General features: G+C 51.6%; 1 protein-coding gene across 2 annotated transcripts in view; it reads left to right on the top strand.

Annotated features, from left to right (window-relative positions):
* Positions 1–19,424, top strand: part of TCF25 (TCF25 ribosome quality control complex subunit) — a 486,799-nt gene that overhangs the window by 251,586 nt on the left and 215,789 nt on the right. For both annotated transcript variants that reach the window (XM_086945785.1, XM_086945784.1), the window contains exon 10: positions 16,389–16,481. In XM_086945785.1, coding sequence (XP_086801911.1) covers positions 16,389–16,481 — 93 coding nt within the window. The remainder of the gene's footprint in view (positions 1–16,388; positions 16,482–19,424) is intronic.

Here is a 19,424-nt window from a genome sequence, read left to right as displayed (position 1 = left end):
ATTGTAAGTTACAGATTTCATACACTGGCACTGGTGCTTGAGTGTACATCTAGAGGTGTAAATGTACTATATCTTTTTTTGTAAATCTGGTTTTCTTGTATTAACAAACATTTGCAATGCAATAGGGCTAGCATTTTCAAAACTTGTAACTATTGGTATTGTAAATGACAATTCCTTTTATTATTGCGGGTTTTTTTAACACATAAATAAAAGGCATTGTCATTTACAATGCCAACAGCTAAAAATCTCGCAAATTTGAGACCTCTATTGCAAATGCTTGTTAAACTTTGACATTAGTAGTCGCCCCTGTTGTGTCTCTGGGTACCTTTACTGTGATGTAACAATGGGAAACCCTTGATTGGGTAGCCATGCGGTGTACAAATCTGAATACAAATAATTCACAAACCTTTGGTAGCAGTTGTAGGCCACCCAACTTAAATGGGTAAAATCCTGCACTATATTTCTCAGAACTAGTTAGCTTGATTTTTTTTAATTTAATCTTTTTTTTGATGTGAAGAGAACAGCCGTCACCTGCATCCATAGGCCAGTAGGGGATAATAACCATTATAAAAATGGAAGGGAGAACAGAATGAGAATGAAGTAGAAAAAAGTGATAGAAAAATAGGAAAGAGAAGAAGGGCACTCGACAGACGAAACTAAAAGTCACCCTCGGAAAGCTGTTATTCTTGCAGCAGTGCCATAGGTGCCAATGTTGGATGGATTACGCCTCTGTTTGAAATACCTGGGTGAGTTGAAGCGCACGCAAGTATATTGGACATGACAATTCGGCTAACTCTGTCTCTAGGAATCTGATGGAGGAGCCCATCTTCTGTCAAAGCATGGTAATGTGTGTGTAACACTGGTGTCAGCTTCTCCATACGCACAAGTTCCCACAATTTATGTAACCAATCCAGCCGGGTCAAAATCTGATCAGTGCCCCAAAGGTATAAAAGGGTCTGCTTGGCCGCCCTAAAGCCAAGGTATTGGCTCTTCCTCTGCAGGATCTAAGAGGACAGTACAGCCTCCCAGAATTGCTTGATCCTTGGGCAGTGCCCCAGCAAATGCATTAAGAGTGCCCTCCTGTCCAGTCCGACGACAGCACCGTGGATCTCCCCCGGTCTTGGAGTGTAGTACCAATAACGGCCAATTTGAAGGAACATTTCTTTGCCATCTATACTGCATGAGGAGGCCCTGGCTCTGTGGATGATGTCCTGCCATTCTTTAACGGAGAATTCACGCTCTCATTCAGACTCCCACCTATGCTGCAAACAGTGATTAGGTGTAGTGAGGAAGGAATCTATGTCAGAGAGTAAGCGTCTGTCAGAGTGGCGAGTGACAAACCATTTTTCAAAATCGGTCAGTGTATGGCTATTATGTGGGTGTACATGGGGTTGTGTGACCCAATGTCCTAGGGCAATGTATTGCCAGTAAGCGTCCTGAGGTAATTCATACCCAGCCTGAAGCTGGGAAAAAGTCTATTACTCCCTCTGCATCAAAGAGGTCCCTCAGTCTCTTTCAGTTGGGTTCCTGCCACTTAATATAGCCACCTCCCTTCAATGCCGGGGGGAATTCCGGTTGGCCGATGAATGGGGTCAAGGGTAATGTCAGCGTGGAAAGGTGTCTCTCTACTTATACCTTGTCCCAATTTAGCTGTTTCAACATCTGAGAGCGGGGTCACCAGAGTCTGCGCAATATAACCAACTGCTGCCGCTTCATCAAATGTCTCTGGGTTGTAAAGTGCTGAATAAAACCGCTCAAATTCACCAGCTATAAGGTCATCGGTTTGCAGCCCTTCCCCATCCAGACCCTCAAGTTTCAGAACCCGTCGTTAAACCGCCTGGGCCTGGAGTCTGTGGGCAAGCAATCTACCAGCCTTGTTGCCTCCCTCGTAATACCTCTGCCTTATACGCAAGAGGGCACATTCCACCCTGTCTACATGCAGTGCCTTCAGCTGCTTTTGGGCCATAGTGACCTGGCGCCTAGCTTGAATGGAACCCGTGCGTAGGTGGACCCCCTCCATTTCCCTGACCACGTCCTGTGGTCGCTCCATCTTAACCTTCCTGTCCCTATTGAGCCTAGCTGCAATAGCGATAACCTGTCCCTTTAGTACAGGCTTTAATGTGTCCCACAGCAGCGCTACCGGCATAGATTCATCAAAGTTGGAGTCCAGGAAATCCTGTATGGACCACCATACTTCCACCACATTGGAGTTGTATGTGATCAGTCTGTGATTCAGACGCCACAACCTGTGAGAGGGCGGACCCCCAGGCAGTCTCAAGGAGAGGGTGATGGGGGTGTGATCTGACATTGCCGCCATTCCTATCTCAACTGCATCCGCAGCCAAGGACATTGAGGCTTAATATCTTTACAGGTCTATTGTGCAGGTGTGCAATAACTTGTAGTTGATTAGAGGGTGGGACACCAGCTGTCCCTAAAGCAGAGAGCAGATGCAAACAGCATGAAAGGCATGTTGACACAAAAAGAAAGGGGCTGTCGATTAAGAAGAAAAGGCCGGGCCCTCCAAATCTATAGCATGAGGGCAGTCCCAGGGGTGTGTTGTAAATGAAGCATTAGATATCCTTTGCAGCTTCAATCCAGAACTAGGCCAGGCAGACCTGAAGGGGCCAAAAAAGCACCCCAACCCAGAGAGGCACACATTCACAACAAAAGGGGGCGTCCCCACAGAGGGGAGGTGGTGTGTTCCGGATCACTTGGTGTAACTCTAGGAAGGCACATCAAGGTCTCTTCCGTAGAGGGCAATAAAGAGCTGGAAGGGTGGCACACAGTCAAACCCCAGAGATAGGTGGTGGGCATCCTCCCAGTGGGCAGGCGGAGGGAGAATTGAAAACCCAGAGAGGTGTAACAATAACAGGTACATCAACATCACTTAAAAATTCCCAAATCTGGGAGAGAGTATCACCAATCAAGGAGGGCCCGTCTGCCACACATCCAGCCATCTCCATGTCCCAGGAAGGAAGAAGTAAAAGGGTGCCCCGCCAGGCAAGGCTACCGCAAACAGAGCCTCCCAGCTGCCACTTAGGTGGGGCAGAGACATGTAGTACCGGGCCAGCCCTGCAGAGAACTATGAACCCACAGCATCTGACTTATCCTCACGTTGCCAGAGCTGGCGCAAGAGAGCCTCCCTCTCCTTGAGGCTTTCGGCATCCAAGGGCTTCAGTAATATGTCCTTCCCATAGCGATGCTGGCATCTCAGTCTGCTCCCCAGCTGTATTGCAGATTTTTGCTGTGTGGGGTCTTTCTCCTATCAGGGGCAGAGTCGAAGACTAGCACCAATTGCGCCTCTTCCGACGTGCGAACCATGTGGGTTTCATGGTTCCATGCAAAGTTCAGTCAAAAGGGGTGTCCCCACTTATAGCAAATTCCTTTATACCTCAGGAATGTTGTGGCCGATCACAAAACGTTCTGTCTCTGGAGGGTAAGTGGAGAGAGATCACCACCATGATTATCTCCTTCTGTTTGTAGGAGTGTAGATAGATAAGAATGTCCTGTGGTCAACCCGGCCTAGCTGATGGGCGCCTGGCTCTGTGCATACGGTCTAGAGGTATGTCCTTGAGCCCTAATGCAGGTGCCACCTGCCGAAAGAGCTGCAGCACCAAGTCCACCTGCCTCCCTGGGTCCAACTGAAGAGGAACCCCTCCGAGACGGATGTTGGAAGGTTTTGACCTGTTTTCCAAGTGGTAGCACAGCTCCTCGTTACTGTCCCTCAGCTCCAACAGCTCATGCTCATGGAGCTCCTAATCACGACGGTCTCCGGCTATTTCCAGGGAGTCCACCCTGTCACCCAGCTCTGAAAGGTAATGTTTAATGGTTCTAATGTCTGTGGTGACCTCCTGCCGCAGGGCAGCAAAATCATTGTGAAAAGTGCCAAAAAAGCTGCTTCAGGAAGTTGCCGGGGACCCGTTCGTCTGGCCTGACATAGTCTGCAGCTGGGGCCGCAGCTCTAGCAGAGACCTGCTGTGGGGACTCGGAGCACACCTCACCCCTCTTGGTATTAGCTTTGTGTAGGACAGAGGTCTTCAAACTTTTGGATGCCGAGACCCCCCCCTGTCAACATTGTGAGGCGTAAGGACCCCCTCCTGACAAAAATTTCTAAACCTGTAGGCAGGGCTACTTGAATTATGAGGCAAGTGAGGACCAAATTACGCGACAGGCTTGACTAAATTGTGTGGGAAGAAAATGTAAGTGATGTTATGTGATGCAGCGTATTTTGGGATAGCATTGCTTCATTATTTTGAAATTTTTTACACTAAGTTACACTGAAGAAAGATTTCACCCCATCAGTATCTGTTTATAACCAAAATACAGCAATTAACATCAGAAAGATTTCTAGTCAACCTTTGAGAAGGGACTTCCACTCCGCAGGAATACGTGCTGCCACATTAGAAGATCAACTGGCCCTGGCCAGGAGAGGCAGGGGTCCCTTAAAAACCTGGCGGTTTTGTGCAGAGTTAAGCAGTTTACCCATGCAGCTTTCCTCTCACCCCCTCCCTTCCATCCCTCTCTCCTCTCCTAACCCCGAATCCTCCTCTCACTTTGCAGGCCATTTTCTTTCACCCCTTATTACAGCATCTGAACTCTCCCCATTCAACCTCTCACTTTAACAATGCACCTCATCTCTCTATAGCACCTTTCTGACAAACATTGAATTTTTTTATAGCACTACTCATAGTTTACTCACACTCAGTTCTGTGATCTGCATTGTACACGTTCTTTGTAGCAGGCACATTAACCCTCTGCACACTGTATGGGTGACAAGAGTGCCCATGTGAGTGCACAGTTAGCGATGCAACAGTGCGAGAGTAGGGTAAGAGAAGTGACTGCAGGGTGAGTGAGGTGTCGTATGAATTTGGGTGCGGATGCAAGTTTAGAATGGGACGAACAAATGTATGATTACTGATGGGCTTGTTTGAGTGAGTTGCTTATTGAGCTGTGAGGGTGTCAGGTGAGTGAAGTGTCACATGAGTGCAGGATGAGTAGTGTACTCGTGTGACTGCAGGGTGAGGTTTGAGGTGAACAGCGCAAGTGCATTGTGAGTGCAGAGTGATCACTGTGAGTGCAGGATGAGCAGGTGAATGGTGTGAGTGCATGATCAGTGTGAGTGCATTGTGATTACTGTGAGTGCAGGGTGAATGGTGTGAGTTCATGGTGATCAGTGTGAGTGCACGGTGAGCGTGAAAATGAAGGGCAAGAATGAGGAGCGAGTTGTCTGAATGCAGGGTGCATTTCCATACACTTGAAGTAACTCAGCATGTTCTTGACGGCGGCATAGGGTGTAAGATCTAAGTTAAACTACTGCGGCATTAATCGGAGATCAAGGGTGGAGGAAAAAAATACTGTGCTGATCCTGCAACAAACTTACAGTCCTATGGTTAGGGTTTCCAGCAGATTATTTTGATGGCCCAGTCGGTACAAAAATAAGCAGACACCTAAAGCTGTATTTTAAGCACTTATCTGTGCATACTTCGAACAACAAATATAAATGGAAAGCACTTTTAATTGTGTTCTAGGGCTGCCTCAATGATCCCTGACTGACAAAGAGAAAAAAGACAGAAAAGTCACATAACTAATGCATAGATACTTTTGTATTTAAAAGTCTATTTAGTGTCAAGAGGAGATCTTTGCAGGCTCTTTAAACAAAACAGGCAGGCATTTTTCTTTTGGCAAACCCTACTTTAAATTCCTTTTCATTAAATACATTTTCACACTACAGCAGTAATTGTAAAATACAAATGTAAGGTACAGGCACAGTGGGGGCCCAGGGGGTACTGAAACCAGGAAAAAACTAAGTCTCTGTAATCAGTTTACAACGGCATGTAAAAATGCAAATGGTCTTTACAGACCGGTGAAAAACTCGGGCGTGTTGGAGATGACTCCAGACACTGCCCAGCCGAGCCCCCAGCAGCTTGAGTTTCACTGCAGCAGCAGCCAGGCCGGGAGACACGACGAGGGAGGAGGGGGGCTGAAACTCTTGGGCCTGGGAAGAAGTATGACTGTGAAGGCGCGTCCCCCTTTGCATCGCTCCACGGCCCCCCTGGGGGTCGCGCCCCACAGTTTAAAGACCCCTGGTGTAGGAGGTCCTTTATAAAGGCCTCGAGCAGGCTGAGGTCTTCTTTGAGAGTCCCAAATCGCCTGTATTACCGCCTCTGAAACTCTCGGAAGGAGGCACCTTCTAATCTCCTAGGCTACTTGCTCAGAGGCCCGCAATTTTTGCCTTGCCAGGGGGGGGAGGCACCGCCCCCACGCAGTCTAATATTGTATTAATGCAGCTACTCACCAGCACAACTGCCGTTAGATTTACCGGGGCACCTGTTCTAGAACACTCACCAGGCCGCACCGTCCACCAGGGCCGGGAGAGGGCACCATCCCAAAATTAAACCAGGCCTCTGGCTCGCAATCAGCATCCAACCGAGGCTGTCAGCACACCACAGGCCTCAACACCTCAAGGGCCATCAGGGCACCTAGGCACATTCCTACTTCCTCCTTTGGGCCAGAGCTCTGTGCACGACTACCGCTGTCCCACACTCCCTGCGTCTCTTTGCCTTCGGGGGCCTCGAACCTCCTCTGCTACTACCTCCGCTGCTCCTCCCAGCAATGCCTCCAGGGCTGTTGCCCTCGCCGTGCCGCGGTGCAGGCCACGCACTACAGGAGGCAGTCGGGCACCACGACTCAGACATCCGCAGGCTCTGCCTCGGAGTCTGATATGGACAGCCCCTCAGGCCGGCACTGCCTTCAACAGCTCACAGTTGCTTGTCGCTCCGGGGGTCCTGCTTCCTAGCGGCGTTCCTTCTGCACCTCTGGGTAATTACAGCTGCAGCCCCGAGCGCTTATCACTGCCACTCTGTCAGCCAACCTCCACTCTCAAGCAGCCCGCAGGCTGTTATAGGCCATTACAGTACGGGTGTCGTTACAGCCCAGAGAGAAGCCTCTATCGTGGTGGTTACCTCCACCGGAGGGCACCCCTGTCCGCTCACCCCGCTGGCTCACTTGGCAGTTCAGTGGAAATCCCGGGAAGTCTGCTATCAGTAACTTAAGGGCCTCGCCTGGCAGAGTTCCACGTCAAGCTGCTACGCCATCGCCATCTTGGCAAGCCCCTCAGCTTGATGTTTTTTTGATCAAATGTATTTAATTAGTTTCAGCTGCATAGCACAATATAACAATTAGACAAGCCTAGTAATGTAGGTTAGCTCTTGTCTCCCTCCCCGCTCGGGCTGTGAACGCCTTTTCTCTGGGAGAGTGCTTTGTGTCCATGCAAGCAAAGGTATAGGCGATTCTCTTGAACAATGCAGTCATTATCTCCCGTACCCGAACTTCCCTGCCTACCCACCCTAACCCCAACGGCCTCCCTCCCCAACTAGCCCGCCCCTTGCCCCCCCTTTCCGGTGTGCTCCGCTTCCTTGCCATGTAACTCTCTATTTGTTCAGCATCAGGTGTCACTGTTTCAGCCCTCTGGTTGCTTGTGAAATTCATCCACCAGTCGGAGAACCCTGAGATATTTTGGGCATGTCAGCTCATTGAATTTCTGTGTGAGCAGTGAGATTAGCAGCTGCCATGTTTCCCTATAGGAATCTGTAGTTTGCGTAAGGGATGCTTGTATCCTTTCCATGCCCATCACGTACCACAGTCGGTGGAGCCACCCCGTGTGCGTGGGTTTCCTCGGAGTACCCCATAGGTAAAGGATGTCTTGAGTCGCTGCTCCCATTGCCAAACCCATTTTTTTCCCCCTTACTGATTTGAGTGGGAATGTGATTTTGTTCGAGAGGCCCAGTGTAGGCTGGGAAGCGAGGGATTTCTGTGTCAAAGTGGTGGTCTATATCCCGGAGCACTGCCTCCCAGAATTCTTGCACTTCCGCGCATTCCCAGAGTAGGTGAAGCATGGTCCCAATTTGCCCACAGCCCCTCCAGCAGTTGGGATCACGTCTCGGGTTGCTCTGGTGGAGCCGTGCTGGTGTCAGGTGCCAGTAGTAAGCCACCTTGGCCGCCGCTTCCCGACTGGCCACGTTTCTGGCCGTATGGTGGGCTCTGTGGTAAATTTCCTGCCATTCCCCATCCGAGAGTGCACGCCCCAACTCCCGCTCCCACAGTTGTTGACCAGCCGATCTAGCCGCGAGAGGTGGGGGGGGGGGGGGGGGGGGGGCAATAGTTTGTACAGTTCCGTAATGGCTCGCTTGTCAGCAGTTTTAGTGACGAGCCATTTCTCGTATGCCGTGAGATGTCGGCTAACGAGCGGTAAGACGTCGGTGCTTGTAAGCCAATGTCGGAACTGAAAGTACTGGTATCTTTGTGGTTTGTCTATCCCGTAAAAGTCCCGTATGTCATTCAGTTGCATGAAGCCTTCTTTGTCAAACAGGTGCCCGGCTGACCGGCAATCCGTCTGCCGCCACTGGGAGAACGAGCCGGGGGCTGTCGCCGGCGGGTACGCCGGATTATCCAGCAGGGGCGTCATTGGCGATGGGAAAGACGTTAAGCCCTTGGCCACTGCCACCTTGTCCCAGACCTGAAGAAGCGTACAGGTGATGGGGGACTTCTTGATGTACGCTGGTCTGTCCGGCCGTGCCAGGAAAGGGACTCTCCATAGCGGCATGCGTGCCATTGCCCTATCCTGGAATAGCCAGGGCTTCTCAGACATCGGGCGGGACCATTCTAAGAGGTAACGTATCTGTGCTGCCTGAAAATATCTTTGTAAATCCGGGACGCCCAGTCCGCCCTCCGCAGTTGTCCGCATTACTAAATCACGTCGGAGCCGAGAACGCTTGCCAGCCCATATGAACTGTTGTATTATGTCCTGAAATTTCTTAATCATGCCCAAAGGTGGAGTGACCGGGATAGTCTGGAAGAGGTATAGCACCTTAGGCAGCAGGGACATCTTGACGGCCGCTGTTCTCCCAAGCCAGGAGAGTGGTTGCTGCCGCCAGCACTGGACATCCCCCTGGATGGTCGTGAGGAGCTTGGTGTAGTTTTGTTCGACCGTTTGAGCCGTGGCAGGTGTCAGGACGATCCCCAGATACGGCAACGACAACTGCGTGGTCAGCCCTCCTATTTGCAACAGTCCCCTGTTAGCCAGGCGTGTATTGCGCCCTAGTGGGAGAATCACTGACTTATCAACGTTCATTTTAAAGCCCATGACCCTCCCAAACAGTGTCATCTCGCTGAGGAATGCAGGTATCGATGTCTTGGGATTGTCCACGGCAACCAAGAGGTTGTCTGCATATAGGCTGATGGTTTGTCTTTCGCCCCTGAAGCAGATGCCCGTGATAGACTGGTTGTCCCTGACTCGCTGAGAGAACGGTTCTATATACAGGGCGAACAGGAGCGGCGAGAGTGGACATCCCTGCCTAGTGCCGCGCCTGATGTCAAATGGCCGAGAGCCTGTCCCGTTAACCCTGACAGTTGCCCGTGGTGCCGTGTAGCAGCTGGCTATCCATGAGCGGAACCGCTCACCTATTCCGAATCTCGCCAGTGTCCCGTCTTGATAGGCGCCGTCCACTCTGTCGAACGCTTTTTCGGCGTCGACTGATAGGAGGGCCGCGTCCGATTCATTGAAGTGTGCCTTATCAATGACGTGCATCAGGCGTTTGGTGTTATCGGCACATTGCCGGTTCGGTAAAAAACCCGCTTGGTCAGGCTCTATTATCCCAGGGAGGCAGGGACCCAGTCTGGCAGCCAGGATCCCAGTAAAGAGTTTTAAGTCTAGGTTGAGCAGCGAAATCGGACGGTAGGCCGTGCATTGGGTTGTGTCTTTGCCCGGTTTCGGCAGGACGATGATGTCTGCTTCCACCATGTCTTGAGGGATGGAACCGGGGCCCTGAAAAGAGTTGAACAGTCTAGTTAAAATTGGGGCTATGAGGGGGCAGAACGCTTTGTAGAACCCCTCGGAGATACCGTCCGGGCCCGGGGATATCAGCGGTTTAAGGCGTGCTATCGCCAAAATCACTTCCTCCAGTCGTATAGGGGCCTCCAGAGATCGGGCGTTCGACTCATTGAGAGCTGTGACCCTGGCCTCATCTAAATACGCTTGCCTTGCCTCTGTGTCTAAGGACGCGTCTGCTGTGTATAAGGTGGCATAGAACGCCCTGAATGCTTCAGCTATTTGTTCGTCCTCTCTAACTTCCCTACCCCCTTCCACCTGGACAGCAGGGATCGTGGAGTGGACGATTTTGTCTTTGAGCTTACTGGCCAGCAGACGTCCAGTCCTGTCCCCCCCCACATAGTATGTGTGACGGAGACGCAGCGCCGCGTACTCCGCGCGGTCTAGGTCTAGACTCGCGAGTTGTGCCCTCGCTGCTTTCAGTTTGCGCCAAATCCTGGGAGCCCCCGTAAGGCAGTGTGCCCTTTTAAGTTCCAGCACCTGCTCTGTTAGCGCCTGGCGTCTTTCTTTCCGCTCCTTGTTGTCCGCTGCCGCGAGTGCAATTAGTTCCCCCCGAACTACCGCCTTGAGTGCGCCAGAGACCGACGGCATGGCCACCTCGCCAGTGTCATTTATGCTCAGGTAATTTGCAATGCTTTTGGAGAGCTGCTGTGCAACCCCTTTGCATTGGAGCAGGCCTTCCCTCAGACGCCTTCTGCCCTTGCGCGACTGTCCGCGTGGGACCGACAGGCGGATTGCCACCGCGTCATGGTCCGATAGCACCGCTGGGGTAACCTCGATGTCTTGGACCAAAGGGCCTAACTCAGTTGAGCCGAAGAAATAATCTATCCTGGAATAAGTGTGGTGTACCGGAGAATAAAAGGTGTAGCCTGGGGAAGTGGGATGGACCTCTCTCCAAATATCCAGGAACCCCCTGTTAGCCAGCCACTGTCCCCCTTCGGTGGATAATGCCCCTGTGTCGCCAAACAGCAGACCCGACCTATCTTTTTTGTTGTCAATCAATCAATCAATCAGTGACACTTATAGAGCGCGCTACATACCCGTAGGGTCTCAAGGCGCTGGGGGAGGGGGGGTGCCGCTACTGCTCGAACAGCCAGGTCTTCAGCTTCTTCCTGAAGGAGAGGTGGTCATGGGTCAGGCGCAGGTCGGCCGGGAGGGAGTTCCAGGTCTTGGCGGCCAGGTAGGAGAAGGACCTTCCTCCTGTAGTCGCTCTTCGGATGCGGGGGAAGGCGGCGAGGGCGTGGTTGGCTGATCGGAGGTGGCGTTTGGGAGCGTAGAAGTTGATCCGGCTGTTGAGGTAGCTCGGGCCTTGGTCGTGTAGGGCTTTGTGTGCGTGGGTGAGGAGGCGGAAGGTGATTCTTTTGTTGACGGGGAGCCAGTGAAGGTCTCTCAGATGTCCGGAGATGTGGCTGGTTCGTGGGATGTCGAGGATGAGTCTGGCTGAGGCGTTCTGGATCAGCTGGAGTCTCTTCTGGAGCTTGGCGGTGGTACCGGCGTAGAGGGCGTTGCCGTAGTCCAGTCGGCTGGTGACGAGGGCCTGGGTGACGGTCTTCCTGGTCTCGGTGGGGATCCACCAGAAGATCTTCCGTAGCATGCGTAGGATGTTGAAGCACGCCGAGGAGACGTTGTTGACTTGCCTGGTCATGGAGAGGGAGGAGTCCAGGATGAAGCCCAGGTTGCGTGCATGGTCTGTCGGTTTGGGTGCGGTGCCCAGGGCGGGAGGCCACCAGGAGTCGTCCCAGGCGGAGGGTGAAGAGCCCAGGATGAGGACCTCCGTCTTGTCAGAGTTCAGTTTCAGGCGGCTGGTCGTTATCCACTCGGCTACCTCTTTCAACCCTTCGTGTAGGTTGGCTCTGGCGGTGGCGGGGTCGTTGGTCAGGGAGAGGATCAGCTGGGTGTCGTCGGCGTAGGAGATTATGCTGAGGTTGTGTTGGCGTGCGATGGCCGCGAGGGGGCTCATGTAGACGTTGAAGAGGGTGGTGCTCAGAGAGGATCCTTGAAGGACGCCGCAGATGACTTCGGAGGCCTCTGACTTGTACGGTGGTAGGCGGACTCTCTGAGTTCTTCCGTCGAGGAAGGAGATGATCCATTCCAGCGCCTTGTCCTGGATTCCGACGTTGCTGAGGCGCTGTACTAGGGTGCGGTGGCAGACAGTGTCGAATGCCGCGGAGAGGTCTAGGAGGATGAGGGCCGCTGTTTCTCCGTTGTCCATCAGGGCTCGGATGTCATCGGTGGCGGCGATGAGGGCGGTCTCGGTGCTGTGATTGGCTCGGAAGCCGGACTGTGAGGGGTCGAGGGATCCATTCGTCTCGAGGAAGGCGGCCATCTGCTTGTTGACGGTCTTCTCGATGACTTTGGCTGGAAACGGGAGGAGCGAGATGGGGCGGTAGTTCTTGAGTTCGGTGGGGTCCGCTGTTGGTTTTTTGAGTAGAGCGCTGAGTTCGGCGTGCTTCCAGCTCTCAGGGAAGGTGGCGGTGTCGAAGGATGTGTTGATGATGTCTCGCAGGTGGGGTGCGATGACAGCGTCGGCCTTGTTGAAGACGTGGTGAGGGCAGGGGTCGGTTGGTGATCCGGAGTGGATGGAGTTCATCGTGCGGATGGTGTCTTCGGTGCTGATCGGGGTCCAGGCGTGGAGGGTGGTGGTGGGGGGTGGTTGTTCGGTCATGGTGTGCGTTGGTTGGTTGTTGAAGCTGTTGTGTATGTCCGCGATCTTGTGTTGTCCATAACTATGTTGATGTCCCCGCCCACCAACGTGTATCTCGTGTTGGTCCCTACCACATCAGCTAGCACCCCTTTAAGGAAGGCTTCTTGTTTGGTATTGGGTGCGTAGATGGACCCCAATGTGATTGACCAGTCCCCTATATGTACCTTTTAGGCCAGGAGTTGGTTTCCGCTACCTTTTCCCCCACTTTGCACCTGAAGTGTCTTGCGAATAACAGAGCTACTGCTGCCTTTTTCTCCGTGCGGAATGTGTAGAACTGTAGTGGAAAGGCCCTGGACCTCATCTGATGCCAGTCCTTGGCAAGTAAATGCGTCTCCTGCAGCAAACATATGGCCGCACCGGAGTGCTCTAAGTAGGATAGCACCGCCCTTCTCTTGATAGGGTTGTTGAGCCCCTTGACATTCAAGGTGAGGACTTGGATGGACTCTTCAGCCATGGGCGTGTGTACGTCCCCCCCTTCTGTGTCCTAGTCTAAAGCCTCCCAGTGATCCTCTACCTGTCGCTTCTCTGGACGGAGCACACTGTTACCTCCCCCCCGCACCACCTGTCCCCCCTCCACCCCCAGGTCACCCCCGCCCACCCGCCGCCCCACTCCCAGCACAACCCCCCTACAAACCCCCCCAACTGCCCCGATCTACCAAACTCCCCAACTTCCCTCACCCCCCCCTCCCCAACTGTGAAACCCCAACAAACGGTCACTGTCCTAGGCCTATACAATCGCAGTCCAGGTCTGTAGTAAAGTTACGAGTTAAGGAAGTGTGTGGCAGTGGCGACCTCATAGGCCCCCCGTCCCGCCCCCCCAACCCAGTGCTAAGATGCTGTACGTTGGTTCCCCCATCTGTGCCGCATCAAGTTCTGTTTTTCGTGTCTTTGGAGACCTCCTCTATCGCTGCTGCGTGTTCTTGAGCTATGGTCTTGGTGGTCCGGCTTGAGATCGCTTTTGGGTGATCGGCGGCGTCCCACCAGCTGCCATTCGTCCCCTGACGTCCGCGGGGATCTTGGGCGGGTGTTCGTTTTTGCAGCGTGATCACCGATAAGTCTTGAAATAACCCCACCGGGTGTCCCTGGAATTGGAGGGGCTGCTTCGTGCGTGCCGCTTTCAGAATGCGTTCCTTCAGAGGGTAGTTGGGCAGGAAGGCCAAAATGTTGGGTGGAGGGGCCGGCGCGCGGCGCGCCAGGCCCATCTGTGTGCTCTATCAATTCGGATCTCGAAATCCTCCGACTCACCCAGTATTTCCCGAAATTATCGCTGCAGGTAGATCGTAACATTGTCCCCTTCCGATTTGGATGGCACATCCCGGACCCGTATGTTCTCGAGGTCCTCAGCGTGTGCTTGCAGGTCTGTCTGTTGTTCGTGAAGCTTGATAATCTCCTGTTGCAGGAATTCGACTTATTCACTCCTAGCGTGCTCAGTGTCTTCAATCGTGCCACGCGCTCTCCTAGGCCCTCGACATCGCGGCGCAGCTCTGTGTTCGCCCGCCATTTCCTGCTTAAGGGTTTGGAAGTCTTCTCTGAGGGAGTGGAATAGGGATTCCAAGAAAGCCTTGCTGATGGGGGCCTCTCCCCCCTCCCTCTCCGTCTCCTTGGGGCGATCCGTTGGTGTTGGCTTGTCTGGGCTCTTGTCTCCTTTCGGGTCGCCTTTAGCCAGCATGTCATGGATAGTGCGGCCCCTTCTGCGATTCGTGGTAGCCATGTTCTATCGCGCGCGTGGTCCCAGTGCGCTCTGTCACGTCCGCCCCCCCTCCAGCGAATGCACCGCCGCGAGTGGGCCCAAGCAAGGATCAGTACAGTCAGGGGAGGGGGCCAAGTCTTCCCTGAGGACGGACACTCGTTCGGGCTGTGGGCTGGGGTCCCTCGTCCCGCACTGCAGCGTTGCCGCAGCGTTGCAGTCTCAATGCTTGTAGGCCCCACCAGGCTCCCACCTGGGGCTCGGACAGCTCTCCTCGGGCGCACGGATCTCGGCAGTCCGGTGCCGCTCTACTTCCTGCGCAGGGGCCCCGCGTGATACAGCGCAGTTTGTACCACCTCGTCGGTCCACACCGGGGGCTCGATTATCACCCCCCGAGCTCCGGCCCACTCCGGGCTGGTGTAGCTCTCCTCCCTCGCCCGGGGCTCCCAGTGCTGCGGTACCCGTACCTCTGGATTGTCCGTGGGGTCTGTCTCTGATCTTGCACTAGCCTGGGCGTCGGATGGCACACTCCCCGGCCCTGCTGTAGTGCGTCTGAAGGTCGCGCCTGAAGGTCCCCGCTAGGCCTCCCGGCCAAGGGCTCGAGTGGACGCCCCCTGAGCTCCTCACCCAAAGCAGCCCAGCGCAGCTCTCCTCACCTCCTCGGGGTGGTCTGTGGGCCGCGATTCGGCCGGCCGCTTCTCACTCCGTCCCCACAGGCGCTGAGGATGCGCGCCGAGCGGGTTCCGCACAGGCCCAGACCGGGGCCTCAGGTGTTGTTTCTCCCGGTCGGCTCGGCCGCGCCTCGCCGCGGCCCACCCGATGACCGGCTTGCCCCTCTCTCTCCCGTCGCTCACCTCCTGGCTCAGGGGGGTGATGTCGCCTTCAGTGCTGGACCGCGGCTTGTGGCGGCCCGCCCCAGGGGACCAGGCCGTCCGTTGTCAATCGGCGGGTCCGGACGCCATGTTGCACACTGCAGGACGGGAACAGCGATCTCGGCCGCTCAGGGGCACAGGCGTTTCACTGTGTCGTGCCCGGCCGCTCCAAAGCTTCCTCGGTGTGCTCCCCAACAGCGGGCAGTAATCAAGGTGCTCAGGGGAATAAATTCTGCAGTAAAAGGGCATTAACGGGGGTTAGGGACGAGGAACCTCACGATCAGACGTCTCCTCAGGTCGCCATCTTGGCAACGCCCCCTGCTTGATGTTTTTTAAGGTGATTAACTTCCCCTCAGGTTACTTTATGGATGGATTTTCTATTCCTCCAACCCCAAAGATCCAGTCAATATTTTTTTTCATAATTTAGGCAGCAAACCTAAATTTGAGTCCATTCTCATTACAGCACCTAATAGAGCACAAATGTTACTTTTTTGGAACCAAACAGTTGGGCTTTTCGAAATCATATTTTGCCTCATTTCAAACCTAAACTTTTCTGTCAATAGCTCTGCATTTATTGTTCTACCCTTGCAGTTCAGATTATCTTTTTCAAAGAGTACCTGGCAAATTTACGCTAAATCAAAAACTAGTTGCTTCGCAAGAATAGCACTAACATGTCCAATGCAGAATGTTCCCATCCAGCAATTTTTTAGTTATCTGCGAGCAGAAACTCCTTGTGGGGTTTTATGGAATAACTTTTGCCATCATCCACTTCAAATCACTACATCCTCGTGTCTGGCTCATGGCTGCTACCTCTACATACAAATCTTTCTCAAGGTTTATCCATACTTGGCAAATGTGTGCAAGTGAATTGAGCCATAACCAGTCTTTATATCAATGACTCTGCAATGTGTCTGTCTGTGCACGCCTGCATGTATACTTTCTTCTGCCCAACGTTGAGCACTTTTACTGTTTCCTTTTAGTTTTATAATGCAACCGACTTCAACTGAAAAGTAAGATTGTGCCAAGAAGTTATCTTATCAAAACGAATTACTTGACAGAATAGACCGATCTTCGTACAACTTAGATAAAAATTAAGATACATTTTTATTCTTGTATTTTTCTGATGAATTCAGACTGTTGCCGTTCCACCGGATACCTGTCAGATCTTTGGTGGCTTAGATATTGCTTGTATTCTTTTCCGTTTAATAATTTATTATATTTGTCTTTCATTTCTTCCAGAGCATTCTACCTTACCCTCTTTAAGCACATGATGTTCCTAGAGAAGAGAGGGTGTCCTCGGACTGCCCTGGAGTTCTGCAAACTCATCCTAAGGTAAGTACACTTTCATCTGGTTTTCCCTTGGATTTTTTAACTTTTCGCAGGAAGGAATCTAAAATGCCCCTTCTCTTATTCCTTTCCTTTGCAGAATAAATTGCACACTTTGCACATAGAAAATTGAGTTGGGGCAATTCAGTATTGCTCATCTAAATAAAGACTGTGTTTGTTTTGCACTCCCACTTAAAAGACTTTAAGAGTGATAGGCATCTATGCATCACAGATGAAATATCAAAGTAACATGCCAGTTGTGTGTGTCAAGCAACTCACCCCTTGTCTTTGAGGTAGATTTGTACATTAAAATGCAGAATATTGATTTAAGTCCTACTGAAAATCCAATATAAAAAATGTGTGTATTATTAGAATGTCCATTCACCGACCGTTTTAGTAAGACTATCATCTAACACTGAAGAACGAAGTTCCTCAGTTCCAGTAAAAGCCCATCTAAATAAAATACATTACACTGCTGAATATACAGGAAACAAAAAATATGTTCTGGAAAGGGATCTGGACTTTTACTATTCTTACTGGAAAAGCTATGCTATAATAAATAATGCAAAGAAAATTTGTATGTTTTAAGCCTTGAAAAATGCTAAGGGAGTTAGGTAGTGTGAGGAAACATATGTTTTCACTCTGGCTGAAGTAAGTTTTATTGTGGAGATCCTTTTCTCCTCGTGGCTTATGTAGGTTCAAACACTTGAAGGTTTGTCTTCCACGTTAATTGTTGCAGAAAAATTAAAGCCACTGTGCAGTCTGAAATGCTATGACACTCTTGCTCTTCCTTTGTGAAATTGCTTTTGTGTAGATCACCATTTGACAATTACTTGTGTTGTGTTTCCGAAAGGTGGGAGGGCTCCACTAGGGAAAAGGGGGATGTACCTTACAGCCTTCCACCTGCACTGTGAGAGTGTGATCTATGTCATTTATAGGCTGTGAGTTTCCCTCACTCAAAACAGGAATGAAATTAAGTGGCGAAAGGAGGCCAAATAGGTGTTTATTGACTTACAGTGGTTAATTTTATGGTTCAGCTACTACTACTTCTATTCCTGACATTGCCCATGAAACCTCAATGGTATTTGAAGGTTGCTTTTCAACCTTTGTTACACACTGTGTCACAACGTACATTTGTGTATATGTATATTCAATAAAACAAAAAGGTTAAACCTTTGTTATAGTTAGGAAACTCTATTTATTCTTTCTATACAAACCTAACTTAAACTATACAAACATTAGAAATTCTAAAGTTATAGTTATAACTTAAATCTATAATTTCTTCACCACCTTTTAATTGCGATAACTTTATTATTCTTTCTATACAAAAACAAACTACATAAAATGTAGAAATTCTATATAAAGTTATATGTATACCTTTAATTTATAATTTATGCAACATCTTCAAATTAGTGTAATAGCATAGAGGAGTGGATTGGAGTGGTGTGGCGCGGAGGGGTGTGGCGTAAAGTGGCATAGATTGGAATGTAGTGGCATAGATTGGAGTGTAGTGACAGAGATTGGAGTGGCGTGCAGTGTAGTGGCATGCAGTGTAGTGGCGTGGCGTAAAGTGGTGTGACGTGAAGTGGCTTGGCGTGGAGTGGTGTGTAGTAGATTGGAATAGCGTATAGTAGAGTGGCGTGTAGTAGATTGGAGTAGCGTATAGTAGAGTGGTGTGTAGTAGATTGAAATAGCGTATAGTAGAGTGGCGTGAAGTGGTGTGGAATAAGGTACAATGTAGTGGTGTAAAGTGGAATAGCCTAGAGTTGAGTAGCGTAGAGTAGAATAGTGTAGAGTTGAGTGGCATACTGTGGATCGGGGTAGACTGTAGTGGCAAACAGAGTTATAGTGTACAGTTGACTGAGGTAGAGTGTCACCCACCTACCGTAGCTACCCCACTCCCCTCAAGCACAGACATAGATCACTCCCCCTCTTACACCAACCACCTCACCACTTCCCCCCACACACCAGCCCTCATCCCCTTTCCTCTCACCCCTGATACCACAGCTCCCACCCAAAACGACATGCACCTCTCCTTTACTCCCGGCACCTTAATCATTCACCCACCTACCGTAGCTACCCCACACCACTCAAGCACAGACATAGATCTCTCTCCCTCATACACCAACCACCTCACCCCTTCCCCCTACACACCAGCCCTCATCCCCGTTCCTCCCACCCCTGATACCACAGCTCCCACCCGCAACCCGCCTAACCTAGATCAGCACCAGACCGGCACACACAAAGGCAAACACCACCCTTTATCCCCCCCCATTCTCAGCCCCCACTTCCACCCATTAACTAATCATGCAGAACACACCACCTCCATCAACTCAACTCCACCCCCTCAAAAAAGAACCATCTCCAATCCCACTTCCCCCCCCAGTCTCACCCCCCACTACCCAACCTCCACCCCCTTCACCACTAATAAACGCCCACCCTCCACCCTGCACTCTCCGCCTACCACCAATACTCTCATCCACACCACCAACCTCTCCCCTATGTCATCCACGCCCGACCCTCCCATCCCCACCTCCAACACATTTCCCACACTGGACTACATTACGGCCTCCCTCCTCCAGCTCAAAGAAGACATGCACATCATCAAACAACAACTACCCTGTCTATCACACTCCAGTCACCCCTCACCCAACACCCTCCACCAGATCAAACAAGACATTCACATCATCAAACAATTACTCAGCACACACCCCAGACACCCCTCACGCGCCTCCACCATCACCTCCCCTCCCAACTGGTCCTCCACCCGGGCGGCAAACTCTCGCACTCGACTCCCACCGCACTGGACCTCAATCCCTGCTCACAACCGCGAAAACCGCCCCCATCGCTCCTGCAACCCTCTCTCGGACCTCGACACAATCACCCTCCTCCGCTCCTACTACTCAGCTCCCCATAGCAACACACCCGACACTCTCACTGCCATTCCTA

Source organism: Lissotriton vulgaris, chromosome 12 (genome assembly GCF_964263255.1).
Source record: "Lissotriton vulgaris chromosome 12, aLisVul1.2, whole genome shotgun sequence".
Taxonomy (NCBI): Eukaryota; Metazoa; Chordata; class Amphibia; order Caudata; family Salamandridae; genus Lissotriton; species Lissotriton vulgaris.
Note: the sequence above shows the minus strand (reverse complement) of the source record. Positions and strands in the feature narration are given on the sequence as shown.